Below are 19,199 nucleotides of genomic sequence, written 5' to 3' on the forward strand. Positions count from 1 at the left end.
ATCCCATCTCTCAGGGTCTTCCCAGTGCACCAGCCCTGAGCACCCTGTCTCATGCATCGAACCTGGACTGACGATCTGTTTCACATATGGTAATATACATGTTTCAGTGCTATTCTTTCAAATCATCCCACCCTCGCCTTCTCCCACAGAGTCCAAAAGTCTGTTCTTTACATCTGTGTCTCTTCTGCTATCTCGCATAGAGGGTCATTGTTACCATCTTTCTAAATTCCATATATGTCGTTAATATACTGTATTGGTGTTTTTCTTTCTGACTTCACTCTGCATAATAGGCTCCAGTGTCATCCACCTCATTAGAACTGATTCAAATGCATTATTTTTAATGGCTGAGTAATATTCTATTGTGTATATGTACCACAGCTTTCTTATCCATTCGTCTGCCAGTGGACATCTAGGTTGCTTCCATGTCCTGGCTATTGTAAACGGTGCCACAATGAACACTGGGGTACATGTCAGACCCACTTTTCATGGGAGTGATCTTGATCTCCACAGAGGTGATGAGCTCAGAAAACACAGGCAAATACTCAGAAGACTACCTATGTGCGTGCCCTTTCCCTGGCTCTGCCTCTCTTTCTGCGTGCCTGTCTCTGTCTTTTTCCTTCCCTTCTTCATGCTTTCTCCCTCCCTCCTACCTTCTTTCTCTGTGTCTCTCCCTCTCTCCTTCCCTTCCTCTCTCTTTCTGCCTTTCTCCTTTCTCCCTCTTTTCCAGCCATGTGTCTTTAGTCACTGGACTGCCAGGGATTGCTTTCTAAGCTGCCGAGTGATAAGGTGCAAAGGGCCGCTGTGGGCTCCAGGACACCAGGGATCAGATCCCTGTTGCACAGTAGTTCTGCAACATAGGGGGTGGGTCCACCTACGTGGCAGCCGGGCTAGTGCTGGGAGGTGCTCTCATCAAGGGCTTGGCAGAGAACAGCGGGCAGTAAAACTGGTCACATGGCCACTGGTTGCTTCACGTACAGACCGCAGGCCACATGCTTTTTGACTGAAAGCACTTATTCCTGGAGCAGAAACGGGAAATGCAGATGGGGACTTGGGCCACCAGGGGGTAGGTGCTCTGTTGGAGGGAAATGCCTGGCTGGGACTGGAATTGGCCTGGATGGGCTAAAGCCATCGAGGACGTTAGGGTCTCTTTCCTTGAAGGACAGTGTCCAGGAAGGCAACGCCTATCTTGGGAAACTGGAAGTCTGCCATGGACGAGCTAATGCTGGAAGCCACTGTCCCCTCGTGGGGTGGGGGCAGGGTGTGGGGAGAGGGCGTGGGGGGTATAGGGTCCGGAATGGGGCTTAGGGTGGCTGAGAGAGTGAAAGGTCTGAGATGATGAGCCAGCTCTGGGCTAGTGGCCAGGGGTGGGAGGAGTCACAGCGAACCCTCAGGAGAGGTCTCCTGCACTCTGGCTGTTCTATCCGACGGCTACTAACCCCAGGTGGCCGCTTGAAATGTGGCTAGTGCAACCCAGGAACTGATTTTAAATTAAATTACAATTTTTTTCCATTGAAATTTAAAAACAGACACCCAGTTCAGGCACTGGACAATTTGTAAGTGTATGTGGAACAATCTGAAGATGTAAATCTCTTTTTGCAACTGTAAATTTAATAACATCTAAATATAGAGTAAGTATTTTGAATAAAAACTTATCTGAAGTGTAAAATTCTCACTGGGATTTCAAAGACGCAAAATGTCTCATTAAAGTGTATTAAAAATGTTTGCGGTTGGAATGATACTATTTTGGACATACTGAGCTAAATAAAATGTTATTAAAATGATTTCCCCTGTTTCTTTTGATCTTTTTTACAATATGGCTACTAGAAAAGCTAATGTGACAGGTGTGCCTGTAGGTTCTTCTGAGAAGAGCTGGTCTAGACTCACCCAAAGGCCGCAGTCCCTCTGCCCCTGGATTCGGGCCAGGCCCCTTGCCTTACTTCATAGTCATGGCTGCTCCTTGGTGGTGGCACAGGCAGGGCCAGACCAGACCAGGGGCAGAAGCTTAACAGGAGACCCGCCTCGCTCTGGGGTTAAGGGGCTGGGAGTGACGCCGTGGCAGCTAAGAGTTCTGGAGAGCGCACTGCCCGTGGGACGCGGGAGGGTCAGGGTGGTCAGGCTGGAGGCCTCCTGGGGTTGGGGTAGCGATCTGAGGCCACACCCTGCTCTGAGAAGACCTTGTCAACCAGTGAGGAAGAGAAAGAACTCCTGTGATAAGACAAAGGCCCGGTTTCTGCCACCAGGACTCTTTATGAAGGCTTGGTCACAAGGACTAAGCATAGCACCTAATTACTCCAAATAAATGCAGAGCAGGACAGTCACAAGCATGACTTAGGACTTAAAATCTGAATTTGTCTCGGAAATGCACTGGTCTGCACTTGCAGCAGGAGGCCTGGCTGGGACTGGGCAGCTCAGGGAGGAAGCCAGACAAGATTCACACTCTTGTCAAAGCCCTGGTCCCACGGCGGCCTCAGTGCCCAGCCAGTCACATCCCACGGTCCCTCGGAGTCGAATTCCGAGGTCTCTGTGAACCACAGCACGGCTTGGTCTCTGCCTCTGCTCCGTATTGTGTGTGTGTTAGTCGGTCAGTCGTGTCTGACTCTTTGCGAACCCATGGACTGTAGCCCACCAGCTCCTCTGTCCATGGAAATCTCCAGGCAAGAATACTGGAGTGGGTAGCTACGCCCTTCTCCAGGGGCTCCTCCCAACCCAGCGATCAAACCCATGTCTCCTGGAATGCAGGCGGATTCTTTACCACGGAGCCACTAGGGAAGCCTCTGCTCCAATTAGGCAGCCCCAGGTAGAAGGCAACCGGAGGGTTCTGGCCCAGGGACCAAAGGCTTCAGGGATACATGTGGGATTCTGGGCGTCACTCCTGCCTTGTACCCTCTTTACCCCTGAACTTTCCACCTGTAATCATGTGGCAGGCTGCCCAGGGCAGCTTCCACTTCTGCCCCAATCCTTGAGCCACTTACACACAAAACCAGGTCACAAGGGGGTTATACAGGCCTCGAGTACGAAATAAGCGGCTTCCTCCACTGTGCGGGCTGTTTGCCTCCCAAATAGGACAAAGTGCAGCCTCCTGACCACAGGAACAGCCCTTCAGCGGGGATCTGCTACAGCATGGATGGCTTTCAGGTTAACGTGGCCACCGTCAACCTTCTCCGGGCACGTGGGGTCCTAGGTGGTCTATCCCGGGTGAGAGGGGCTTGTTTAGGCCATAGGTTTGGGGGCCTCAGCCCCTGGCCTCTTTGCAACTTTGCCTTAAGCTTGTGGTTTGATCACCAAGAGACCCCTGTGCAGAGTGCTCTTGTCGACAAAGGCTTTGGGAGGAAACTGTGACTAGTACAAAGGGTTCTCTGAGACTCCATTAGGCTGTCTCGGCTTGTTAAACATTTGCGTGTGCAGACACACACCCTAATAAACACCAAGTTAAATGCTATCTTTAAAAAAAAAAGGCAGTCTCTTTTTAAATGTTTACTTATACTTTCCAGCTGCCGGTTTTCCAATCACAACAAATGTGGTTGCGGACACGTCACTGGCCAGGACTAGGGGATTTTCAGACCAGACGATCCCAGAGGTCCTGCTATTCGCTCAGATGACCTGCTCCCAAAGGTCCCTTCAAGAAACATTTTATGAGAATAAAGGGGAAGATGCATTTTGTTTTTGATTAGACAGCAACGAGGTCTGATTTTATTAGCTATTAGGAATTCTTGATTCAAGTCAGAAGTAGCACAACCACTGCCATATTAGAAAGATTAGCCCCTAAGAGTCCACACTGGGACCTGACCACAGGCCCCTTGCCAATGGCTCCTGGGACCGTTGTTCTAATCGGCCCCTCAGACAGGCCTGCCCCAACCTTTGCTCCTTGTGAAGAGACTCACCATCAAGGGCATCCCTCTGGTACCCAACTCTACTGTCTGCTAGAAGACAGCAACCATACTTCCTGAAAGGATGGGGCTTGTCTTAGCAATTTCTCAAGATGGCAGAGAAGGTGGGCCAGGGTTTCCCAGCAGGAACTGTGGGGTGGGGAGGGGAGGAGACCCTGCCTAAAGGAAGCAAAGGTGGGTCTCAGTCCCATTTAACATTTGGGAGGCAGAACCCAAATCTCAGTAAAGAAAGACCTTCTCTCTTCAACTATTCCCAGCAAATACTGAAGGTGATGAAAAAATCACGTGTAAACCACCCTTTGGGCTTTCCCAGTGGCTCGGCAGTAAAGAATCCACCTACAATGCAGGAGATGGAGGAGACCTGGGTTCGATCCCTGGGTCTGGAAGATCTCCTGGAGAAGGAAATGGTATCTACTCCAGTATTCTTGCCTGGGAAATCCCATGGACAGAGGAGCCTGGTGGGCTACGGTCCATGGGGTTGCAGAGGGTCGGACATGACTGAAGTGACTGAACGTCACCAAACCACCCTTCACACCAGAGGCTTGCAAACGTACCTGCGGGTCTCAGTAGTGGCAGACTCTTTTTTGCAGTGCATGGGCTCAGTTGCCGTCTTACTTTGGATCAAACCCACATCCCCTACGTTAGAAGGTGGATTCTTAACCGCTAGACTGCCAGGGAAATCCCTACAAAAATTTTTAAACACAGCAGAGGCTGCTGTCTTGTGACTTCTGCCTTAGACAATTTCCTAACTTCAAAAAAGCTCCCGCCCCCCCCACCAGATAAAAAAAACTTCAATCAAATTATTACAAAGAGGTTAACAGAGAAATAGAAATATATAGCAGCTTCAAAATTACCAGCCTTCCCATTTTATTTAATTCCTTTTTTATTTTTTAAAGTTTTCATCATTAACGAAATGACTTTGGAAATAATGTACATTTCCCTGACACCAGTACTACAGTTTTCAGAGTCACAGTAAGATACACAGAATTACATCCATAATTAATATGAATGCCAACATTTCAGGCAGTAATTTCTGTTACATTGCAAACAAAATTCAAGAAAGCCATCATCAGGGACTTCCCTGGCAGTCCAGTGGTAAAGTCTCTGTCTTGCAGTGCAGGGGGTGTGGGTTCAATCCCTGGTCTGGAAACTAAGATCCCACATGCCATATGGTTTGGCCAAAAAAAAAAAAATTCCAGGATAGCATATGAGAACAGTTGCTGCTTCAGAAAAGGGTTTCTGGCATAATCAATGATGAGGCTGCCGAAGACTGTTCCAACACCAGCACTGGAACCAGCCACTCCTGTTGGTGCACAAGCGCAGCAATAAATGCAGCCGCGGTCTCAGCATCTCTGCTGACTGCACCGGTCTGAACTCCCTCTGGATTAACTGAGACACACCATTCTGGGCCCCACTAAATACCGTAGAGCCCTCTGCAGTCCTAGCTTCCAGTTGAGATAATACTGATGCAGAAATTGGTCTGCCTGGATCCAGCTTGCAGTGGGGGTGCAGGCAAACAGCTTGCCTGGCTGGAAGACTTGGGTGACGGGGACAGGGGCTGCTCTCCCACTTCCTCTCTACCCAGGAGGTGGCCACGGTTGAAGGAATGGGGCCCCTTGTTTTAAAACACAACCAGCAGCAGTTCATTGATCGATTCTTGTGTAGGGGGAAGTCAGCTGGGTCCTTCCTGTCATCCTACCTGCCCTCACATTGATATGGATTGTGTGTGTACGCTCACTCAGTCATGTCCAACTCTTTTGGACCCTCTGGACTGTACTCTGCCAGCCTCCTCTGTTCGTGGACTTTTTCCAGGCAAGAATACTGGAGTGGGTTGCCGTGCCCTCCTCCAGGGGATCTTCCTGACCCAGGGATCGAACCTGCCTCTTCTGCATTGGGAGGCAGAATCTTTACCGATAGTGTCACCTGGGAAGTCCGACATGGATTAGGCTCCCTGTTAGACAGAATAAACAGGAGGCCTGGAGCAGAAAGGCCTCCTCCTTACTATCAAAGAGCTCCTGGGCAGCAGCAGGTCTCCCATTCCATGTTTGGTTGCCATCATAGCAAGAGCTGAAATAGCTAACACAAGTTATGTAGCATCTTGTAGAGTGCTGGGCAAATAGCAGTCACAACTGCATGTCTGCTGAGTGAATCATGCGTGAATGAATGCATTTAGCTGCTTCCCACAGATAGCGCTTTCTACTTGGGAAAATCAGAGCTCTCCCTGCCATTCTAAAGACTGGATTTCTCCAGGGGCAGGTGAGAAGGACAAGGGAGGTAATACAGAGTTCCCTCTCTGAGTAAACACAGGTGGTTTTCCTGGCTTTTAAGGGAACATCATTGACTCTGATGAACTCATAAGCAAAGGAAAAAGGATTCTGGAACTTGGCATGTCGGCTTCATCAGCTTTGATCTTGTGTTAGGACCGGACCTGAGATCCAAAACAAATCCTATGCTCTTGTAATTCCTACCCCTAACTTTCCTTCCGTTGGTGACATGGTCAGTTCCCAGCATCTTTATTCTCAAAGAACTTGGCACAGAAAGTCAGTGTGAATGTGGAGAAGAAAGATGCGCAAAACTACTTTTACTCTGGGCCTGCAGCCCATGGACCATCTTCACTCTGGCCCCAGAGGCCCCCAGGATGGCAGTGCATCTTTATTCTGGCTTGCTCTGGGAGCCAAAGCCCCAGGAAACCCAATTCTCTCTGCTCTGGGGACTCTTCCTAGAATTACTGGGAGGAGACAGTCTCACTCAATGTTTCTCAAAGTTGCCACAACTGGCATTTTTTAATGGAACAATTTTGCACCACTGGAGATTGTCCCGTACATTATGAGGTGCCCACTAAATTCCAGGGGTGCCCTATAGTCGCAGTGACTCTCCTAATACGCACGCACACACACACACACACACACACACACACACACACAACACAATTTCCAATGCTGCCTGGAGGAGTAGCCTGGCCCCTGGTTGAGAGCCACTGGGCTGGTAGCGCTCCTACGTGTTTCAGAACTAGAAGCCCCAAAGGTTGAGTGACAGGTCCAGGTCTCCTCTCTCAGATCTGATGAATTCTGGTCCAGCTGCTCTCAAAATGAAGGATGCTCATGCAAACAACGACAGGATGCCACAGCACCACAGGACCTCAAAGCCCAGAGCTGTCTGTTTCAATGGCAAAGAGAAACTGAGGCACAGAGAGAAATAATAACCCCACTGTGACCAGAGAATGAGCAAATGCAAGGTGGGGGGCAGGTTCCCAGAGAATAAATTTTCCTAGGTCCTACTTAGCTTCATAAGTCTCACTGCCTGGCTGGTAACATGTCAATGCAACAGCCCCCGGCAGGTGGGGCCTTGTAGTTACCAGCATCCCAAGGTCCACATGGAGGCAGGGGGACTCAATGAGAAGAGCCAGCTCCAAGACTGCAGGTTAGAGCTGGGGCAGCCAGGGGTCCAGCCTTCATCTCAAGTCTCTGGCGGGCTCAGTGGGAGCAGAGGCAATTCTGTCACAGGGTTTTGACCCCTTTCCAGGATCCTCGCAATCTCCGTTGGGATATACGGCCGTCAGTACCAGCTCCTCCTCAGAGTCCTGGAGGTCACCTGGAACACAAGAGAAGGAATCACCCAGTGAGAGGACAAAGTTTCTGAATGGGTACGCTGGGAATGAAAGCGAAGAAGTTGGCCCCAGTAACTATTTTAAAAACCCAACAAAATGCGTAGCAAAAACCTTAAAAAGGTACATACCCTTTGACCCAGCAATTCCACTTCTAGGATTTTATCCTAAAGAAATAATTAGGAATAATTAGAATTCCCAGTGGTGGTGGCTCAGCGGTCAAGAATCTCCCTGCAGGGCAGGAGACAGCAGACTGAGCTCAATCCCTGGGTCAGGAAGATCCCCTGGAGGAGGGCATGGCAACCCATTCCAGTATTCTAGCCTGCAGAATCCCACAGAGAGAGGAGCCTGGCAGGTTACAGTCCCTGGGATTGCAAAGAGTCGAACATGACTAAAGCGACTTAGCAGCAGCATAGCGCCAGCAGCAGCGGAAGCTCCAGCCATCTTGCTACCAGCCTACAGATGAAACAGAGCGGACAGCCCGGCAGAGAGAAGGAAAGAGCCTGGGTCCTTAGCGGGGTAGCTGGGCCCCTGAGTCAATGAGCCCTGAAACTGATTCCATCTCTAGACTGTCTTCTAGGTGAGATAATGAACTCCTTGGCTATTGATACTAGTTTGCATCACGGTTTCTTCACCCGGAGCTGACAGCACCTTAATTGATATGAGGTCTGACAAAGGAATTGGCTGAGTAAACTATCGCTTAGTCAGTCATATGATGGGATTCAGGCATTAAAAATGATGTATAAAATTCCCTAAGACTAAACACACGCACAAACGCAAGTAGAATTAGGGAAATCTGAATAAGGCCTGTGGATTTCTTCAGTGTCCATATCCAGGTTGTTGATATTATCCTATAGTTTTGCAAGAAGTTACCATGGGGGGAAACTGGGCGAGATGTACATAGAAACTCTTTACATGGTCTCTTCCAACTGTGTGTGAATCTACGATTATCTCAAAGAAAAAAGAAGATGAAAGATGCTGACATGTAATTGTTGCTGTGGAATACTGCATAGTCACACTATGTAATTGATGAAGAAAGCAGACTCTAAAACAGTATATGTATGCATGTATAATCTACTATTTATGATCTATATTATAAATGTATACATATGGTCTGTACATGCAATTTGCATCTTAATGTACTCACTTCTACATGAGACTAAACAGTCTGTTCTATGCTACAAAGGGAAGTGATCAAAGATTTATATAAAGTTGTTTATGATTTCTTCACTTTTTTCCCTTTAGTTTCCAGATGCACACAAAATGATGATGCAGAGACTGAAGTCAACATTTTTGTAATTAAATATTTCAAATATGTGATGCATTTTGCAGATGATTTATCTATTATATAGAAGTGAATTTATTACAATGTAAATAGTACATGGTGCTATAAATAGGCAGCTAGGGAGAGAGAGTAGTCTATCCAAATTATAGTTACCTTTGAGTGAGGGAATTAAACAAATGATTTTTAATATTTGTGTTTCTCCAGTCATATTTTTTAAGCTGTTGATAGTGTGGGCAGAATTCTAAGACAGCAAGTTTCCCACTCCTTGGGGCATTTATCCTGCATAATCCCCTCCTTTGCGTGCGGGTGGGATCTGTGAATATGATGAGATAGTCAGGCCATTGATTTCAGTTTGTGCCAAAGGTGATGGGTTGTCTCTCCTGTGATTATGTTACAGGAGGCTGGAGATTCTCTTGCTGATGGAAGGAGCAGCCACCATGAGCGAGAGAGCCTGGGAGAGGAGGCAATTTCAGGGCCTCTCGGAGGTGACAGCCTGCGAGGCAAGGATCCCAGCGCCCCAGCAGGGTGCAGTTCCCTCTTAGCTGTGCTCTGCCTCTGGTCTCTCCCTGCTCCTGCAGTCCAGCCACCTCTTTAACATCCTAATCTGCACGCCTTTGCTCAGAAGTCACCAGTGGCTCCCTATTCCTGAGAGACCTGGGCCCAGGGCCCTGATTTGGTTCTCAGCCCTCACCAATCCTCTTACGCATCTATCTCACCACCACTCCCACCCGCCGGACCCTCTGGGCAGGGGTCCCTTTTCTGAGCTTGACATCATTCTGTCAAGTCTTGGTTCATGTTCCCTCTCCAAAGCTTTCCCATTTCCGCCTAAGAAAATCCCCCAACCCTTAGCTCAAAAGTCACCTGCTCTGGGGAACCTCCCAGGATCCTTGAGGGGGGCGGGCAGGGGTGCAGGGGTGGGGCAGGGCAGCGAACAATGCTTTTGGCTCCAGGTGCCCCATCAGGCAAGTCTGACTGCTGCCTTCCGGCCCCGCCCACACGGCCTTCCTTAGGCGAGACTCCCGGGGCTAGAGGCCCCACCCCCCCCACCCCGCTACTCCCCGCCTTCCTGGATGTTGGTCCACTCCATCCCTCCGGTTCTAGTGTGCACCTGACTGTAACCCCACCCCCCACCCCCCACCCCCCACCCCCAGGGTCCAGGAGGCCAAGGAGGCGACACACTCACCCTGAGCTGGACCACTGCGGGAGCTGGTGTCTGGGTCCTTCCCCCGGCTCCAGGGACCCCAGGAAAAGCACGCCAGCAGTGCTGGAAGGCCTGGTCTGTCCCAGGCTCCTTCTGCTAGAAAGAACACAAAGTCCCAGAGGGCGTGGGTTAGATGATTCTTGATGCAACTGAGAGAATTTTCAGTTCAGCAACCAAAGTTTCAGCTGTCAACTGCCCTAGTTTCAACTAACTTAAAAAAAAAAAATCTAATTTGCAAAAGGGGGTAGGGTTTTCGAACTTAATTTAAAAAACCCAGTTGTTTTAATATATATTGATATTACTTCATTTCATTTTCACAGAAACCCTATGTAGGTACCATATTGGAGAAACTACAGTAACAAAAATGATGTGAAGTTAATTACAATTATATAGCACCAAAGAAAAAATTCAAGGAGCCATAAACCTCCTCCCTTGATTTTTTAGTTCAAACAAGTTTGTAAAATTGTATTGAAGTATAGTTGATTTACAATGTTGTGCTAATTTCTGCTGTGCCACAAAGTGACTCACTTATACACATACAAACATTTAAAATATATTCTTTTCCATTTCTGTTTATGAAAGGATATTGAATATAGCTCCCAGTGCTATACAGGAGGACTTGGCTGTTTGTCCCTCCTATACATACCACTTTGCATCTACTAATCCCAAACTCCCAATCCTTCCCTTCCCCATGACCCCTCCTCCTCGGCAAACACAAGTCTGTTCTATATGTCTGTGAGTCTGTTTCATATATATGCTCTTTTGTGTCATATTTAAAATTCCACATATAAGTGATGTCATACGATATTTCTGACTTACTTCATTCGCTCAGTAAGATAATCTCTAAGTTGCTGCAAATGACATTATTTCATTCTTTGTTATGGCTGAGTAACATTTCATTATATATATATAATGTCATTATTTCGTTCTTTGTTATGGCTGAGTAATATTTCATTATATATATGACAGTATTTCATTCTTTGTTATGGCTGAGTAATATTTCATTGTATATATATATATAAAATGACATTATTTCAGTCTTTGTTATGCTGAGTAACATTGCATTGTATGCGGAGAAGGCAATGGCAACCCACTCCAGTACTCTTGCCTGGATGTATATATATCTCATTTTCTTTGTCCCTCCATCTGTCAATGGACACTCAGGTTGTTCCCATGTCTGGCTATTGTGAATGGTGCTGCTGTGAACGTATGGGTGCGTGTACCGTTTTGAATTATGGCTTTCTTTGGATATATGACCAGGAGTGGGACTGCCGGATCACATGGCAACTTTATTTTTAGTTTTTTTAGGAACCTCCATGCTGTTTTCCATCATGGCTGCTCCACTTTACATTCCTACCAACCATGTAGCGAGCGGTTCCCATTTCTTCAAACCCTCTTCAACATTTATTATTTGTATTTTTTAATGATGGCCATTCAACTATTCTTGAAAAAGCCATCAAACTATTTCTTAATAGGAACAGAATTAATCTTTTTTGATAATCACACACAAAATAATTACATGTTGATTTGAGTTTCCTTATTATAGTATCACCTCAGTTATCTGGGGATCCCTAACCATCTGGAATCAGGTCAACTGGAACAAAGTTTTAAAAAAGGACTCCAGAGAGCCAAAACACAGAAAATCTTTATTTATAATTCTTTATGTGGGGCCCATTTACTCTTAATTTGTACCCAATTTAATAAGATTGGGTCCTTGGTTTTGCAACCAAAAGACAGCTGTATTAAGTATACACCGAGTAAAGAACCACTACCAAGAGGCAGGTAGCCTAAAAGTCTAAGAATAGCCGCCAGACAGTGAGGGAAGAGACTGGAAAACTTTGCTATCACCAGCAAAACCTTAGCGGCATGAACCCATGGCATAGCCTACCGCAAAAGCCTGAAAGGTATTTCTGGACAATGAGTTGTAATTACACCCATGACCTTCAGTCATTAATGAAAGGTTTCATGTTCAATACGTTTTGATAAACGTATAATTGACTTTAATGCAATAATGATTCCCTCGCAAACTGTTAAAAGATTTTAAGTGTTCCTGTTTAAAAGGAGGCAAGGATTCTGTGTGCTGAGCAGGGTGTCAGGAAATGGGAATACAGTGGTGATGAAACTTACATGGGAAAGTGACAAAACCACCATGGTAAGAGCTTGGAGAGCAGAAGCGGGTCCTGGGGTTTGATTTGTGAACTTGCAAAGGGGAGTGGGTCAGGGAAGGCTTTCTGGAGGAGGAAGTCCACTTCTGAATGGTGAGAGGAAAAGGAGGATGGAAGAAAAGGCTTTTCATGCAACTGCAACATTAAAAAAAAAAAAAAAAGTAGAGGCCAGAGCAAGCTTGGCTCTGGGGAATTAAAAAGTTGTTCCTTGGGAATAGTAGATAGCTAAGAAACTAAGGGCTCAGATAATTTTCTAGGCACAAACTCACTAAGTAAGGAACAGAAAAATTTCCCTATGGGGCCAGTTCAGCAAAGGTGCTGGCAGCAACAATCTGAATGACAATAGACCTCAGGACATTCTTCATGTCTTTCATGATGCTAGACACTGAGTTTCAAATTTAGCTGGCTTTCTCACAGACTCAACAGGATAGATGTGGGAAGGGGTGGGGGAGGTTAGGACAGGATCTACAGCTGAAAGACATGGTCTTCACCTAGGTAGGCCAAGTTGGCAGGGAAGCCTGTGACATCAGGGGTGCCAGGTCTCCTTGCTGGAAAAGGAGACCCATCCCCACCCCTGTTAAGTCTGGCATCACCCAGTTGCTGGGTTAACACACGAATGCCCGGGGAGGCAGAATACAGCCTCTACCTTAAGAAACTCTGAAGCAAGAAGGGTTGGCAGAGGCTGGAGGGCTTGAGGGGGCGGCAGATGCTGGAGAGAGGAGTAGGAGGAGGATGCTAGAAGTGCAAAGATCGCTCTGGCATTTCCTAGCTTTGCCAGGTCCAGCTGTACTTAGCGTCCGTATTTTAATCTCGGGGCCCTGGAAACCTTCTGTAAGACCTCATGTACCAGGATGGAGAAGATTCTCACCCTTTTGCTGATGGCAGCAGTCACCGGGGCTGGGAAAAGACTCTCACTCCCCTCCCCTCTCCTTAGGAGTGTGGAGGGGAGAGACGCAGAGACTGCGGTGAACAGTCAAGAAGGACTGGGAAAGCCTGTGCCTCAGTCCCTCACATCCTTTCCCCCCATCTTCCAAGTGCCCCGCATTTATTCCTTGCCTTGTTCCTTTGACCCCACGGCGCTTCACCATCGCATCTGTAGTGCATTCCGCATCTCTGGCAGCGCGCTCCCAGCACCAGAAACCTCCGGGTCCCAGTCCTGTGGTCCTCCCACCTTTAAACTGGCGCTTCTCAAGGCTTTCCCATCTCCTCGCCCTCCTTCTCCTCCGGGAAACTTCCAGATCTTTGCCCAGCGCCGTCCAGCCCTCTCTCTACCAACCTCCCCTGCCTTCTGCTTGTCCCTTGGGCTTTCCTAAGCCCCTGTATTCGCATGCACTCAGGGTCCTCCCGGGACAGACTCGGCCCCTTGCCCAGGGCCCGCTCCGCCCTAGTTGGGAGGTCTAGGGCTAGGCACCGCCTCGCTGCCGGCCTCAGTTTACCTTAGGGGTACCACGAGGCGGGGGCGAGGGAGGCGTTGGCCTAAAGAGCTCCCAATGCTGTGTCCAGCCGCCGCCCGCCCACGCCGCGCGGGCCTCGCGCCCCCTCACCTGGTTGCAAGGGCCCGGCGGCTTGCAGGGCCCTGCAGGCGGCCGCCTGAACCGCCAGGCTGGAAGCCGGGTGGCCAGGGCGGTAGGCGGCCGCCTGCACTGGGCCTCCCGCCTGGCGGCCGAACACCCTGCGCAGCAGCGCCTCCAGCAGCCGCAGCTCCGGGGCCGCCGCGTCCTCCGGCTCCGCCTCGGCCACCAGCACCCCGACCAGCGCCGCGCCGGCCCGCCGCCGGCCTCGCACATCCCGCAGCATCTCCCGCAGGTGGCGCCGCGGGCCCCGGGCGGCCAGCGACGACGCGCGGCACAGCACGAAGACGAGCGGCGAGCGGATGGCGCGCGCCCCGGTCGCGTGCCTTTTCGGTGCCCTCGGCGCCCCGGGCCCCGCGCCCTCGGCGGCCCCGCCGCCCGGCTTGCCCGCGGCTTGCTGGGGCGGAAACACCGCTTGGGCGAAGTCCCACAGCAGCGCGCGGCTCTGCTCGCGCTCCCACAGCTCGCCCACCAGCAGCACCTGCCCGCGGCCGCCCGCCGCCTCCACCAGCGCCTGGAAGGGCGGCTCGCCCGGGCTCTCGGGCCGGGCGGCCAGCGCCTCCAGCTCACGCTCCATGCTCGCGGCCGCCCGACCTCTGCGGCCGCTGCGGCCCTGCCGGGCCAGCTGCCCGCCTCTCGGGGCGGCAGCGCCCAGGCCGGGAGGACACGCCTCCAGGGCTGCGCCTCGCCCGACCCCCGGCCCGAGGGCCGGATCGCCCCGCTTCAGCCGGGAACTGGGCGGGGGCTTTCTCCCCTACAGCGCTCCAAGGGTGGCGCCTCCCTAGGTCCCCCGGGCGGCAGACAAGGGGAAACAGCGGTTCATCCAACATTTACTGAACACCTACTAGGTGCCCTGGAGAAGGGAACGGCCACCCTCTGCAGGATTCTTGCCTGGAGAATTCCACGGACAGAGGAGCCCGGTGGTCTACAGTCCATGGGGTCACAAAGAGTCTGACACGACTGAGCAGCTCCCACTTCTGCTAAGTGCACAGGAGTCGAAGGTGGAGTAAGACAGAAAATTATCATGTGAACAAATGTATCTTCACAAGCAAGACTGGTCTGAGACCTGGAGCAGATATTTCTGAGGAGTTCTCGTGGTGTGGGGACAGGAAGTTTTGGAGCTGGGACTGTCCCTGACTGCCCCTTTGGAATTTGGGGAGGGTATGTGTGTGTGGGGCACTAGAGGTGAGAAAACAAGGGAAGCAGGAGTCTCTTCCGTTACTTCGGTCCTTGACTCACTTTGGAGGCCTTCAGCCTTGAACAAAAACTTATCGAGGACTCATCGTTTCAATAAATCCCATGACCTGCAGGGCCCTGGAAGTAAAGGCAGATAGTGTTGCTCCCTGTGGAACAGAAGTCTATGGGGATGGGATGCTGTTTTGATCTATGTGTGTGTTGAGGACGTGGGGATGGGCTGGAAGACAAGAGAATGTCAGCAGGCCAGGTCAGCAGTAGGAATGCATTTCCTTTCATTCTAAGGGTCTAAGTCAGCTTTGTCCAATAGAACATTCTGTGATGATGAAAGTGTTTTATATATTATCTGTACTGTCTAGTGCTGGCTTCCCAAGTGGTTCAGCGGTAAAGAATCTGCCCGCAATGCCGGAGATGCAGGTTCGATCCCTGGGTTGGGAAGATCCCCTGGAGGAGGAAATGGCAACCCACTCCAGTATTCTTGCCTGGTAAATCTGGTGGAGAGAGGAGCCTGGTGGGCTCCAGCCCATGGGGTCGCAGAAGTGTCGGACAGTGCTAAGCAACTAAACAACAACTGTCCGATGCAATAGCCACTAGCCATATGTGGCTATTATGGAGCACTTGAAATCAGTAGCACTGGCTAGTGCTATTGAGAAACTGAATTTTCTATTCTGTTTCATTTTAACTAAGTGTAAATAGCCACATGAAATGAGTGGCTAGGGGATTGGGCAGCGCTGGTCAAGGCTCTTTACCTGCTCTCTATGACACGGTATAGACCAAAGGCCCTTCTGGGTCAAGAACACGTTAGTACTCCATTCTCTCCCCGACCATATAATCCCCAAACTGCTCTTGTAGTTACCCTGTTTTCTGCCCCCTGTAGTTGTGTTGAAACACCTCTTCCTGGAGTTTGTGTGTCTATTCAATTAAAAAAAAGCTTTCCTGAGCTCAAGCAGTGGGGATTCCATAGACAGAGGAGCCCTACCCTAAGCCTGATCATCCAGCAGTGATTTCAGCCAGTGTTTCCGGAAGGACCCAATATCATTGTTGGGGTCTTAGTTAATATGACCTCTTGCCTCTCTACACCATTTTTGCCCAGGAGATCCAGGGACTTAGGTGGGAAAAGCACAAGATATGGAGCGGGAATCCCTGCGCTGGAATCAGGTTGTGCTCCAGCACCAGCTCAGTGATTCAGTCAACAGTTTGGATTTATCAAGCATCTCTACCATGCACTGTGCCCCTTGCTGGGAAGACAGCTATGAACAGGTGAAATTACTACCTTTGTGGAGCTGCAGATCTAATGGAGTTTTCAAGAGAAAGACCATAAACAAGTACATGTATAAATATCAGCTTCAGATGGTGATGGGTACAATGAAAAAATGCAGGGCTGACAAGATGGTAATGTGCCTGAGATGCTGGCACACTCCCATGAATACCAACCTGAAGATGCTATGGAAGCAAGAGGGAGGTTGAAGAAGACCAAGAGACAAACCTAAAAACCGTGAGATGTGCTCTCCCCCACCCTACCTTCCTGGAGGCTGCAGCGGGGAGGCCACATGTGTAGGAGAGACATGGAAACCCTTTCCAGATGAGAGCTGGGTGCCCTGGAAAGGGATAGGCTGAGGGATCGATTGCCCTGATCACCCTGTGGTGTGTTCTTTTCTCCCCACAGAGGCCGCCACAGATCATTGCCCAACTCCAGCCTCTCCCCAGCCCGCCTCCCATGGCACTGAAAACAGCCCCAGATGGTAACATCAGGCTGAGGGCAGAAGTACAGATAAGCGGACCTGCAGCCTAGCAGCCCCTTCTTTCCCCTGGCGGGAACAGGGCATTCCAACCACAAGGCCTGGCTCATGGAAAGAGTCATGCCGGGAGAGTGTGCCCACAACCCCTGATGGGGGTGGGCGGTGATGGCACACGGGGAGCTGCCAAATTCACACTGTCATGCCAGAGGCCATTCCTATGCCCACTCATATTCCTTGAGCTCACTAGGAGGGAGCTCAAGGTAAAACCTAAATTTCAGTCCTTTTCATGCCAGCCAAGATAGCTGATATCTGGTGAACAGGAACTCACTGAAAAAATTAATCAGATTTCTGGAAAGTATAAGCTAATGTAGATTTAATCAATACATGAAATCAGAGTCATTTTAGCTGCTAATGACACAGACTACACATAACAGTGGCATAAACACAATGAACATTTATTTTTCTCTGTTGTAGAAGTTTAAAGATGGATAGTTCATGGCTGATGTTGTAGCTCTGTTTTACTGGGTCTTCGAAGACACAGGTTTCATTCTGGATCACTATTCCTCCATCTTGTCCTCATGATTCAAACTGGCAGCAAAAGCTCCAGCCATTACCTCTATGCTTCAGGCAACAGGGTAGCAGAGGGGTGAGGAAGGAACAAAAATCAATTGACTTCAGATTTCTAAACAGTAACACTGGATTTAAGAAAATAGTTGAATAATATTTTTAAAGTATCAAAGAGAAAGAACTTGGAACCTAGATTTTGATCTCTAGCTAGATTATCAGCTATGTAAAGAATATAACCCCTTTATCATATACAGCCCCTCTTTGAAATCACTGTTAGAGGAAGCCTTCCAACAAGAAGAGAAATATAGGTGTGCTCAACAATAGGGAAAAAAGGGGATTAAATACTTATTTAAATTACTCTTGTCTAAGCAAATTGTTCTGTGCAATGCTGGCAAAGCACAGCTTGGGTGGGTATTAGCTGGGAGATGGCAGAGTGGGTGGGAGCCCTACCAGGAACATGGAAAGGCAATTGAATCTATTTGGTTACCTTTTTGAGAAAGAGAGGAAAACTTATCAGCTGACTGGAGAGGAACTCTCAGATGTGCTGGTGTTTTTATACTTTCACTGGTCTAAAATCAATATGCTCTGCCTCTTCAGCTATTTACTCTCTGCTCAAAATTTCCAGGTAACAATTCCAAACTTTCCAGCGGTGAGATGGAGGCTAGATTGGAGAAGGGGTGGGGCGTTCAACAAAGGTCAGAGTCCAGGGCCAGTGAAGTTTATCTTTACCTGTGTTATTTACCTGGCAAAGGTTCAGGTCTTAAATTAACAGGAAATTATGAAGACCTTAGAAAAAGAGGTAGGCTGCCAAGAATATTTCTTCCTTCCCTTTGTTCATGCCCTAAAAATCATGAAACAAACAGGCTTGTTCTTATGTCTCTGGTTTAGCAATGGAGACGTAAAGTGAAACTGGGATTTCGGAAACAATTTGCTTCTTTATATTTGCTCAGCTTCCCAGTGGCTCAGTGGTAATGAATTCACTTGCAATGTAGGAGATGCAGGAGACCCGGGTTCGATCCCTGGGTCGGGAAGATCCCTTGGAGGAGGGCATGACAACCCATTCCAGTATTCTTGCCTGGAGAATCCCATGGACAGAGGAACCTGGTGGGCTAAGTCCATTGGGTCACAAAGAGTCAGACACGACTGAAGTGACTTAGCACACATATTTGCTCAAGTGGAGCTTGGGAGGAGGAGTGATAGAAAAGTGCTGATCTAGAAATCAAGGAGTAATATTGATTGAGTTGGTGGCACCTCTTTCTCCTCTCTTCGCCCTCTTTTTCATCCCAGTCTTTTCTTTCTTCCTCCTTCCCCTCCCTCGCTTGTGCTAGAAGTTCATCTCCTGATTGTTGGCGAAGAAAAGGATTCTTTTCCTCCATTCTAGATTCTTTAGCTGGTATAATAATTAAGTGGACAGATGACAAATTAATAGGAGAAAAACAAGTTATGTGCATACTGGAGCCCCACAAAGACAGAAGATGCAAAGGAAGTTGGCCAATTGAGGCTTTGCTGCCATCCTGAGCTGAGGAAAGGGTTAGGGGTCTGGGGTGCCATTGGGGGACGAGGGCCATTCACAGGAAGATGGGAAGAGTGGATGGTTGGCATCAGATATTACCCAGGCAGGTAAGTCTCTCAGATTAGAAAAAAGTTATCTCTGGTAAGAGCTGTCTTTTTGGTACAGGCTTCCTTTTAAAAATCTCTAAGGCTTCCCTGATGGCTCAGACAGTAAAGAATCTGCCTGCCAAGCAGATTTGATCCCTGGGTCAGGAAGATCCTGGGTCAGAAGGACAATGGCAACCCACTCCAGTATTCTTGCCTGGAGAATCACCTGGACAGAGGAGCCTGGTGGGCTACAGTCCATGGGATCACAAAAAGTTAGACACAGCTGAGTGACTAACACGTTCACTTTTCAGGCAGTTAAGAAAGAGGTAAAAAGTTTTCCTAAGTTTTCAGGGTCTTAATCGCCTTCAGTTCAAAATAATCCACACA

At 48.9% G+C, this 19,199-nt stretch overlaps 1 protein-coding gene across 3 annotated transcripts; it reads right to left on the bottom strand.

Moving 5' to 3' along the window:
• Nucleotides 4,734-14,545, bottom strand: C2H2orf72 (chromosome 2 C2orf72 homolog). 3 transcript variants are annotated; one of them, XM_018058347.1, is made up of 4 exons: nt 13,687-14,545; nt 9,960-10,073; nt 7,623-7,658; nt 7,386-7,478 (listed from the first exon to the last, which is right to left on the bottom strand). In XM_018058347.1, the coding sequence occupies exons 1-3, from the start codon at nt 14,288-14,290 to the stop codon at nt 7,654-7,656; spliced, it is 723 nt and encodes a 240-aa protein (XP_017913836.1). In that variant the 5' UTR covers nt 14,291-14,545; the 3' UTR covers nt 7,386-7,478; nt 7,623-7,653. The 3 variants fall into 3 exon arrangements, with proteins under 3 accessions (XP_017913827.1, XP_017913823.1, XP_017913836.1); XM_018058338.1 differs by lacking the exon at nt 7,623-7,658 and having other exon boundaries at nt 4,734-7,478; nt 9,960-10,070; nt 13,687-14,531; XM_018058334.1 differs by lacking the exon at nt 7,623-7,658 and having other exon boundaries at nt 4,734-7,478; nt 13,687-14,528.

The sequence above is a fragment of the Capra hircus genome, chromosome 2, assembly GCF_001704415.2.
Source record: "Capra hircus breed San Clemente chromosome 2, ASM170441v1, whole genome shotgun sequence".
In the NCBI taxonomy this organism is placed as follows: Eukaryota; Metazoa; Chordata; class Mammalia; order Artiodactyla; family Bovidae; genus Capra; species Capra hircus.

Excerpts from the sequence above, each read along its gene's own strand:
- C2H2orf72 (XM_018058334.1), bottom strand. The coding sequence starts at position 14,290 with ATGGAGCGTGAGCTGGAGGCGCTGGCCGCCCGGCCCGAGAGCCCGGGC. Across the intron at positions 10,074-13,686 it reads CGCCGGGCCCTTGCAACCAG|CAGAAGGAGCCTGGGACAGA; the intron begins GTGAGGGGGCGC and ends TGTTCTTTCTAG. Across the intron at positions 7,479-9,959 it reads CCGCAGTGGTCCAGCTCAGG|GTGACCTCCAGGACTCTGAG; the intron begins GTGAGTGTGTCG and ends CTTGTGTTCCAG.